The 9,933-nt window shown below is 39.1% G+C and overlaps 1 protein-coding gene across 2 annotated transcripts; it reads left to right on the top strand.

The window, feature by feature from the left end:
* The first annotated feature begins 2,131 nt into the window (after positions 1–2,131).
* Positions 2,132–6,034, top strand: SMIM15 (small integral membrane protein 15). Of its 2 annotated transcripts, XM_011952206.1 has the most exons (4): positions 2,132–2,161; positions 2,248–2,390; positions 3,414–3,552; positions 4,440–6,034. In XM_011952206.1, the coding sequence occupies exon 4, from the start codon at positions 4,468–4,470 to the stop codon at positions 4,690–4,692; it is 225 nt and encodes a 74-aa protein (XP_011807596.1). In that variant the 5' UTR covers positions 2,132–2,161; positions 2,248–2,390; positions 3,414–3,552; positions 4,440–4,467; the 3' UTR covers positions 4,693–6,034. The 2 variants fall into 2 exon arrangements, with proteins under 2 accessions (XP_011807596.1, XP_011807595.1); XM_011952205.1 differs by having other exon boundaries at positions 2,132–2,390.
* The last annotated feature ends 3,899 nt before the right edge of the window (positions 6,035–9,933 follow it).

Below are 9,933 nucleotides of genomic sequence, written 5' to 3'. Positions count from 1 at the left end.
ATAAGTGGAAACACACTCAGAGTGATTTATCAGAGTATACATATCATTACTGTACCAAGACTGTGAATCTCAGTTCACGAGCTCAGACTCCTCATTATGGAAAGTAGTTCACAGTATTTGAACCAATCCTGACACCACCTTTAGTTAAGGCAATGCAGATTGCAGTAAGGAGCTCCACTGTGGCAACCCCTATGCTGTTCTTGGTCTTGCAGACTGTCCTGTAACTTGAAGCTAGATAAGCAAACTTAGATTGTAAAGGCATGGTCTAGATCAGCAGTCTCCAACCTTTCTGGCATCAAGGACTGGTTTTGTGGAAAACAATTTTTCCATGGATGGGGAGGGGGCATGCTTTCAGGATGAAGCTGTTCCACCTCAGATCATCACGTATTAGATTCTCATAAGGAACACACAACCTAGATCCCTCACATATGCAGTTCACATTAGGGTTCGCACCATGAGAATCTAATGATGCTGCTGATCTGACAGGAGGCGCAATTTAGACGGAAATGCTCACTCACCCATTGCTGACCTGCTGCTGTGAGGCCCTGTTCCTAACAGGCTGCAAACCAGGTACCAGTCCATCGTTGGGGACCCCTGGTCTAGATCACAGCTAAAGAGCTACAAAGGCTTTCTCCTTATTTGCCCTTTTTTCCTGCCCAAGACTTCCGTGCTTTTAACCAGGGATGCAGCACTACAAGTATCCGGAGGCAGTAACTGGGAAAACCATCTATCATGATTAAAATAAAACACGCATTGGCCTCTGGAACGAAGGATGTTAAAATAATACATTCTGACCACATCTTGGATTCAAGACTTGGGGAAGTTTTAGAAAAATCGGTTATCTCAAGTAAGTATTCAGTGCACACAATCTAGTGACTGAGTCTGCTTTTTCTGGCTACTACAGGTACAGGCTAGGCCTAAGCAGCATAGGCTTTGAAACTATAATCCAGGTTTTCAAATAAAAAGGAGTAAGAAAACAACTGCTGGTAATACAACATCTCAAACATTAACATATGCCCAACGGACAGTATCGTAGATCGTTAGATTATCTGCCAAAAAGTCTGTTCCCTGGTAAAAAACAGTTATTGTTGTTTTACCTAAACTAGTTAAACATGTCGCAGCTTGCTCCTGAAAGAGAACATTACATAGTCCTTTGGAGAATCAAACAGTGAAGAGGTCTTACAACACTTGTCAGAGGTAGTCAAACAGTGCAAGCAATCACAAAATTTGGTCACCAACCAAAGCAGAGCTAATCTTTCAGTTCCTGTAAATTAGAAGACAATATTAACTCACCCTTTTTGCATGTTGACTTTTGCATCCTTTTATTTGTGTATTGAAAGAACAAGCACCTCTATGGGAACTCTATGCCCTGACAGTTTAATTACTTATCAAGTTTACTCTGGGTAGGTATTGATCATTCTTTCGTGAAACGAATTAGGTACTTAAATTAAAAACAAACAACAAAACCCCCCTTTTCACATAGCATGGCGGCATGTCCCTTGGTAACAAGGTTGAGTGGATCCACCAAGGCCCCGCAGCTTGCCTCCTTTACGTAAGGATGTAACTATTGCCCAACCAGAAGAGAGAGGTGTGGAGTGGGATGTGAACCAGGATGAACTCGTCGGAATCGTCAAGGGTCGTTGTGTGACCCTTACCTTGACTTCGGGCGCTTTGTGGGAACCCAAATGCTTTCTTGCCGCTGCTCTTTGGTCTGAGTTTCACACCTCACCCACCCAGGACCCTCCAACTGTCCGGCTACAGCAGGGGATGGGGGTTGTCTTCCGATCGACCTCGGGAGGCAAAGGCAAAAGTTCCTAGCTGCTTCGGAACCTCTCCTCGAGTCCTGAGGCCGCTCCACGCCTCCTCGCCCACCACTTGGTCCCCGCAGGACGTGGCAGTCTCAAGTTCAAGCCTGGAAAGGAGCCCGGGTGCGGTCACCTGCCCCGCGCGCCCTCACCTGCCGCTCACCGGAAATCTCAGCGCCACCCTGTCCCCGCCCCCCACCCTCCCGCGTCCTCCAACTCGAGGTCCCAAGACCCACACAGCAATGGCGCAGCCGGAAACCAACACCTAGACTTCCTAACGCCCGGCTGGAGGTTCGGGTCGTCTGTGGGCGGGACGCAAAGGCCGCGACTTCCGCCTTCCTGCTTCCGGTCTGGCGGTGAGTGGGGAGTGGGATCCGAGCCCCTGGGGCAAGGTAGGGGAAGCTGGTGGCTACCGCTTCCGTAGTTTTCTCCTGGTGTCCAGCAGAAACGGCTGCGGCGCAAGGTGTGGCTGGGCCAATCCAGGATCCCCCAGGACCCTCGGCTCTGCGCGACAACGGGCCCGCGCTTGCCAAGGCCGAGGGGCAGGAGTGAACGTGGTCCCCGTGGGTCTGCGGCCCCGATAGGGTAAGGAGGGAAGAGTGAGCAGCGGGGAAACGTAAGAAATGAGGGAAAGACAAAGGAGCAAGGGGGAAACGTAAGAAATAAGGGAAAGACAAAGGAGGAAGTGCGGACGACCGTCAAGTGTTACCAGTTGCAGCCGCAGGGCCACGCGGGTCTGGTTGGGAGATCGAGCCGGGTCGATCCGCTTTGGGCGGAAGAGTAGGATTTGTTCCTGAAAGTGTGGAGGCTTGGGTGTTTGGGTCTGAAGTTGAGGTGCAGGGAGATGTGTGGCCTGTGGACCATGACTCTTACTGCAAAAGTTCTTTTGCTTATCTCTGAAACTTACATTGTTTATTCGCTTCTGAGCTGGAGAAGGTGAAGGCAGATCGATCTGAGTAGTACCTAATTCTGACTGTATAGGTGAGGTCTTATGAAGTCCGGGAGCTAAGCTATTTAACGTATTAGGCACTTTCATGTGTGTTCAGTTGAAAATCGTGGGAAAGATATAATTACAACCAGTCATAGTTTTCCTGGGGTAATGGGACTGTGGGTGAATTACTATAATTTGTTTGGTTATGTCTTCTAATTTTTTAAGTAAAGGACACAAATTGTATGATAGATCCAAAAAAACCTTTAAAGAGTAAGATGAGGTGTTTGATTTTGTAGTGGTGTACCTAATCCAGTAAATGAATGAATGGCAACATTTTTAGTATAAAAAGTTGAAAATCTAGGAACGGATATGCTGTGTAAGTCAGTCAGCCAACTTGTCTTCTATATGTCAATGAACTAAAAAAAATTTATTATTGAAATAAGTAACTTAGTAAAATACTTGATTTCCAGTAATTAGGATTTTCTTACAGGGCACTTGCAATTGTGGTAAATTCAAATGAGGAAGAAACATATTAAGTTACTATAATGGATAGGCAATTTTAGATGTCATATAGGTTGCATATATACAATATAGAAATTTTCCATTTAAAATTTTATTACAATTATCCTGAAAGTTGACTTAAATTTTGTTTTATTTTTTGTATTCTTTCCAGCTAGCCAGTTGTACAGAATTTAAATCATCTCTCAGATGTGTACAGTAGAACTCAAGAAGACAGACTACCAAGGGTCATCTGAAGTCGTGATTGGGTCACTAATAATACCAGGACAAAGTTAGAGATCACTACTCAAGCATAAGGTAGGTAATTTTTTTTAAAATGCCAGTTGAAATTGTAAATGGATGTATATACACTCATTCCCTACTCAGATATTCTAATTCTCCACTTTGAATAGAGGTTGACACAAACATGAAAGGTAGAAAAGCCTCTGGGGCAAAATAGAAAACATCACTCAAGTCACATAATCCTCATTTGCCAGATGCCTTTTCCTTACACTCAAAAAGGAACAAAACACATGGCATCTTGTTAAGGCTACTTTTCTCATTTATTAAATTAGGCTTATTCCAACAGAGGTCCTCTAAGCTGAAAGGGCATAAAATAGCACAGTACTTTTTGCTGCTTTGGCTTATTAATGTGATGTCATGACTCCCTTACCCTCCCTTTCCCATTCCTGGAAATAGCCATCTCTCCTTCTTTGTGAGCATTGCACATGCTCTGTGGCTTGTCCTTTTCAAACACCAAATTTGCTGATTTGTATTTTTGTTAGTTAGTAATACTAAGGATATGTCAAAAAATGACAAACTGTGTTCAGCTCTTTCCTGGAATGACCATAGAAAACTCAAGATTCTTATGAAAGCCTCCTGCTAAATAAAGTTTGTCTTCCATATAGGAAGCATGTGAGAATGCATAGTTCTTATGACAGAGACACATGGCTTTTAAAAATCTTCTATAACTTTACATCTTTGAAGTGTCACTATTCTGGCTGTCTTAGATGAATTACTTTTTCCTAACTGGAAATACTAGTCCTTATTACAGTAGTACTAATTAGTACTTTTTAAAAAGGCAAACTGAGTGATAATGGAATCATGAGTTAACTGGTTGTGTGAGGAAACTTTTTCAAAATTTGATTAACCACACAGTCTTTCTTCTGTTTTTTTCCTCTTTGTTCTCCACCCACCTTCTCCAGCCCCAGTTTTCATAAGACTGCAGTGAAGATGTTTGATATAAAGGCTTGGGCTGAGTATGTTGTGGAATGGGCTGCAAAAGACCCATATGGCTTCCTTACAACTGTTATTTTGGCCCTTACTCCACTGTTCCTAGCAAGCGCTGTACTGTCTTGGAAATTGGCCAAGATGATTGAGGCCAGGGAGAAGGAGCAAAAGAAGAAACAAAAACGCCAAGAAAACATTGCAAAAGCTAAACGACTGAAAAAGGATTGAAGGACTGAACAGGCTCTGCAACCAGAGGAAAATCATTTGGAAAATTATGCAGCTTTGGAAGAACCCACTAAAGTTTCTTCTTTGGATTTCTTGACAGTATTATTTAGTAAATGAAATCTGACCAAATGGAAGAATCATGTTAGTTCTGACCTCAATACTGTAGTAACTTTTAGGCTTGGGTGTAGAAGTTTATAGGTTTCTATTGACAATTATTATAAATTATCATTTACTGTGGTACAAATTCTTTATAACTGACTTAGTCATTTGCCACTTAGCAGTTTACTGAAATGAAAACATCCTGTGGCGAAAAGTGACTTTAGATTATGAACTCAATTCAAATGAACTCTAAAATGGGGTCCTGTTTTGGACAAAGGAAATTAAGAATGTAAAAGTCAAAACTGTCTTGTTTGAGGTAAAAGTATGCTTTGGCTTAAAAGAGATACAGTATATTAATTATGTCTTTTGTTATTATTGCTTATTTCTTAGAATCATTTCTGGCTTTCTCAAAACAAATAATATTAATCAATGAGTACTTCTATTTGCTGCATTTTTCTTATAGCCTTTGAGACAGCTGGTAATTATCAAGTCATTTTGCATTTTTTAAAACAATTTTATAAAGAATTCTCTTATCTTGACTATATAGAATACCACCTACTGGATAGAACAATTTCTGTACTCACAAACACTGCCATTTTCTTAGAGATGGCTTGTTGAGAGGAGTAACACTATGGTTTAAAGCTTGCAGTAAAAATGCCAAACACTGTAGTACTTTGGAACCAGTTTATTCTTGTGCTAAGCAGAACTGTAAAATAGTTAAAATGTCTTATCAAGTAATTTGCCGATTATATAGACACCACTTTTGTATTTTATTTCATTCTTTGTTTTAACTCATGTGGTAGTGATATTTAATACTTTCTCATCAGTTTCAAAGTAAAACTTTAAATTTCACATTTCTTTTAAAGAACTCGTAAAGCATAACAGTGATGTCATACTTCCTAAGTGGTAAAGAAAGGTATAAAATTTGGAAACATTTTGTTGGGCATAGTAGTAATTGGGTAAAAAGGATAAATTATATCAAAATGAGAATGTGCTGTAATTGCAAGTAAGGAGCTAAAGGATGTTTCTTGCAGTTAAGTAGTATAACTGGAACGTTTTAGTATTAAATGTGGCTTTTATAAATGCATGGTCCAATAATTTTGTTCACTGTTAGTATTTAATTCACTGTCAGCTTATTAGTGTTTTCTGTACCCTGATAATGAATTTTAAATTACAAAAAATTATCCAGCAGCTACAGTTTAAAAATGAAACTAGATATTAAAACAAATTTGATAATTTTTTGTAAGGTCCTGGATTTTATTTTTTGGTGGAACTACAGTTTTAAGTTACATTCTGTTATGCAGGTTAGAATTTTCAATACAGCTAAGCATACTTGTAAAACTTCAGGACTATATCTCAGAACCTAAGGACCACTGAGAATGTATATGGACAAGTTTGAATAACACTTAATGCTATTCTTTTAGATTATCAGTCTCTACTTGGTGCCAGTGTGAGCAACACATTATAACTCAAGGCACTGAAATAATTCAGTGTTAAGATATATCTAAAATACATGTGGTTTTCTGCAATCAAGCTGTTCATGGAAAGAATTTATGTACATGCTTTACTTAGGGTCACATTTTAGAGTAAAAGTATTGAAGCAAAGGATATAGTCATAATTCTGTTACCTACTAAAGTTACGGTTTTATCTGTTCCATTGTAACAACTTAAAGGTATCTAACTAAAGTTCTGTTTTTCTATAATTTGTTAGCCTTAACACATGCCAATTTTGTATTTGTTTGACGTATGCTTTTTTTTCCACTTTTTCCCATCATTTAGAGAGCCTTTTTATATATGTGAGACTGAGATTTTACTCTGTGTGTGTGTGTGTGCATGAGTGGTTGGGGGAGTAAAGAGAATATTGTGAGGTTTGGGATTCTTCAGAAAAAAACCTCTCACTGCAACAGAGTACTGTTGTTAAAGAATCCCATTTGCTATTATCTAGAATACTTTTAAGAAATTGTTTATCTATTACGTTGTTTCTGAAGTTCTGAGAACTAAGTACAATCAATTACCATTCTAAAGCTGGTCTTGGGGGGAAAAAGAAAGCTGTCCCCTGGCTGCCTGTAACAAACATTTTATCAAAAATAAGCAAATAAATAAAAGTTTGTGTGTCAGAACTTGAGCCATAGTATCCACATGAAAACTTACAGCATGTTACTACTTATCAGATATATAAGGACATTTTAAATTTTACTTATTTGTAATAAGCAAACTAGAAATAAGCACAGGAGGCCGGGCACAGTGGCTCATGTCTAATCCCATCACTTTGGGAGGCCGAGGCGGGTGGATCACGAGGTCAGGAGTTAAAGACCAGCCTGGCCAACATGATGAAGCCCTGTCTCTACTAAAAATACAAAAATTAGCTGGGTGTGGTGGCATGTGCCTGTAATGCCAGCTACTGGGGAGGCTGAGGCAGGAGAATTGCTTGAACCCAGGAGGTAGAGGTTGCGGTGAACCAAGATTGCACTACTGCATTCCAGCCTGGCGACAGAGCGAAACTCCGTCTCAAAAAAAAGAAAAAAGAAACAACAAAGGAAGCTGTGGGCTGGAAACCTAATGTTGAAATAGATCTTATATTTTATATGGTTCTAAGTTAGAGGAAATTTGATCTTATTGAGGAATGATTGCTTTTATGTTTGCTACTGGTTATAGAATCATGCTGATTTACCTCATATCTGGAATAAATAAGGACAAATTCTGCATTTCTCAAACATATTAAAAGGGATCACATGGTCAAATACCCAAAGTTTGGGAAACACATGTACAACTTAGACAAATTTCTGGATGATCTCTTGGAGTCTTTTGACTACCACAGATTATCCTCTACACTTCTCTTTTTGTCCGAAGAACTTAAGTACAATTTGGGAAAGCCCACTCTGAAACTCAGATTACATTTAAATAGCGTAGTTAATGAGATAGCTTTTAAACAATCAATATAAGGGTGTTATATTAATTCAAGGTTAAATGACATCCAGAAATCTGTTATTAAGAATGGAAAAGGATTATTTCCTCCATTTTTGTTGGTTTTTAACTTCAGGTATCTAAGGCATAATAAGCTAGGTTTATATAATTAAACCCAGTAGCCAGCATTTTCTGTACTTTGTCAGTTTGTGTAATGTGAAGCTAGTTTTGTAAAAACCAAAAGTATGCTATATGCATGTATAGCAGAGGCATAGAACGGAAGGCTTTACTTCTGAGAAAGTACTTAAGTATAAATAATATTCTTCATGTTAACATGAACAGTTTTACTTTTGAAATTGAAGAGATTTTTTGGCATAGGTTTGAAATCTGTCTTAAATAGACATTTTCATAATAAACTTGTAAATGTCCAGAGTATAATTATGATATGAAATATGGTGGGCAAACTAATATTTAATATTTTTAATTCTGCTTTGTGTCTGGCCTAAACGCGGGTTTTTTTTTTTTTTTTTTTTTTAAAGAAAAGTTGTTTAGAAAGGCAAATAAATATCAATTAGGCCAAGATTATAATTCACTTTGTATGCAGGATATTTAACTCTGTGCCAATACCACCTAACTAATGTGATCAGTCACCCTAAACATGTCAGCCTGGAGGAAAGGGATATGGATAGGTTATTATAAATTTAATTTCCACCACCCCAGAAATCCCCTTGAAAGTACAAGCTCTACTAATAATGGTGGCTCTATATCATCATCTTTAACATAAGGCATTTTCTAGAAGGGACTCCTGGCCAAGATTTTCTCATGCTGCTTATGCAAAACAGGTATTTTAAAATGAAAACCATAAAAATTAGTAGTTAACTTCTGCCATATCTAAGATGTTTATAAACAGACTATGTGGTAAACATTTGCAAAAGGTGTATATGGAATACAATTAATGAGGTAACAGGAATTTGGCAGTAGAAACACTAGTGTGTTAAAACATTTACAATTTTCTCTATAATCCAGTCTAGCAGTTAAGAACATCTCAATTCACAGTCCCAACTATGCCACAAATTATATCTCTCTTTTTTTTTTTGAGATGAAGTCTTGCTCTGTCGCCCAGGCTGGAGTGCAGTGGCCGGATCTCAGCTCACTGCAAGTTTCGCCTCCCAGGTTTACACCATTCTCCTGCCTCAGCCTCCCGAGTAGCTGGGACTGCAGGTACACACCATCATGCCCAGCTAATTAAAAAAAAATTCTGCTGCAGGGCATGGTGGCTCATGCCTGTAATCCCAGCACTTTGGGAGGCTGAGGCGGCTGGATTACCTGAGGTCAGGAGTTCGAGACCAGCCTGGCCAACATGGTCTTGAACATGGTAATGAAACTCTGTGTCTACTAAAAATACAAAAATTAGCTGGGCGTGGTTGCACACGTCTGTAATCCCAGCTAGTCAGGAGGCTGAGGCAGGAGAATCGCTTGAACCCTGGAGGTGAAGCTGCAGTGAGCCAAGATGGTGCCATTGCACTCCATCTCAAAAAATAAAAATTTTATAGAGATGGGGTCTCGCTATGTTGCCCAGGCTGGTCTCAAATGCCAGGCCTCAAGCAATCCTCCCATCCTTGCCTCCCAAAGCACTGGAATTATAGGTGTGAGCCACCCTGCTGGCTGTATATATCTCCTTTCATATTACCTAGTGACTAGTTCCTTTTTTGCCTCTGTGGGAAAATGTGGTATCACTTTGTAATGATATAATAAGATAAAATATTTAACCTGATATTATATAACAGGGCTGCTGGAATGTTGGGCTTGTTGTCATTAACTGTAGTGATTTTGTCATTTGATTACTGTTTTAGTAGAAATGTTTTATATAGTTTTATGTTTCTGTAGTGTATTTCTTAGGCAGTTAAAATTTTTACCTGCTATTAAGTAAATATTTTCATCTATGTGTGTTTAGGAATTCATTGTTAATGCTTAACCAAGATATTCAGAGTGTAAAAATTTGGGTCATTCAAAAATCTCCTAACTTAAGCTGATAAGCAACTTCAGCAAAGTCTCAGGATACAAAGTCAATGTGCAAAAATTACAAGCATTCCTATACATCAAGAAAGACAGAGCCAAATCATGAGTGAACTCCTATTCACAATTACTACAAAGAGAATAAAATACCTAGGAATCCAACTTACAAGGGATGTGAAGGACCCCTTCAAGGAGAACTACAAACCACTGCTCAATGAAATAAAA

Source organism: Colobus angolensis, unplaced genomic scaffold (assembly GCF_000951035.1).
Source record: "Colobus angolensis palliatus isolate OR3802 unplaced genomic scaffold, Cang.pa_1.0 Scaffold337, whole genome shotgun sequence".
NCBI classification, from domain to species: domain Eukaryota; kingdom Metazoa; phylum Chordata; class Mammalia; order Primates; family Cercopithecidae; genus Colobus; species Colobus angolensis.
Note: the sequence above shows the minus strand (reverse complement) of the source record. Positions and strands in the feature narration are given on the sequence as shown.

Excerpts from the sequence above, each read along its gene's own strand:
- SMIM15 (XM_011952206.1), top strand. The coding sequence starts at position 4,468 with ATGTTTGATATAAAGGCTTGGGCTGAGTATGTTGTGGAATGGGCTGCA.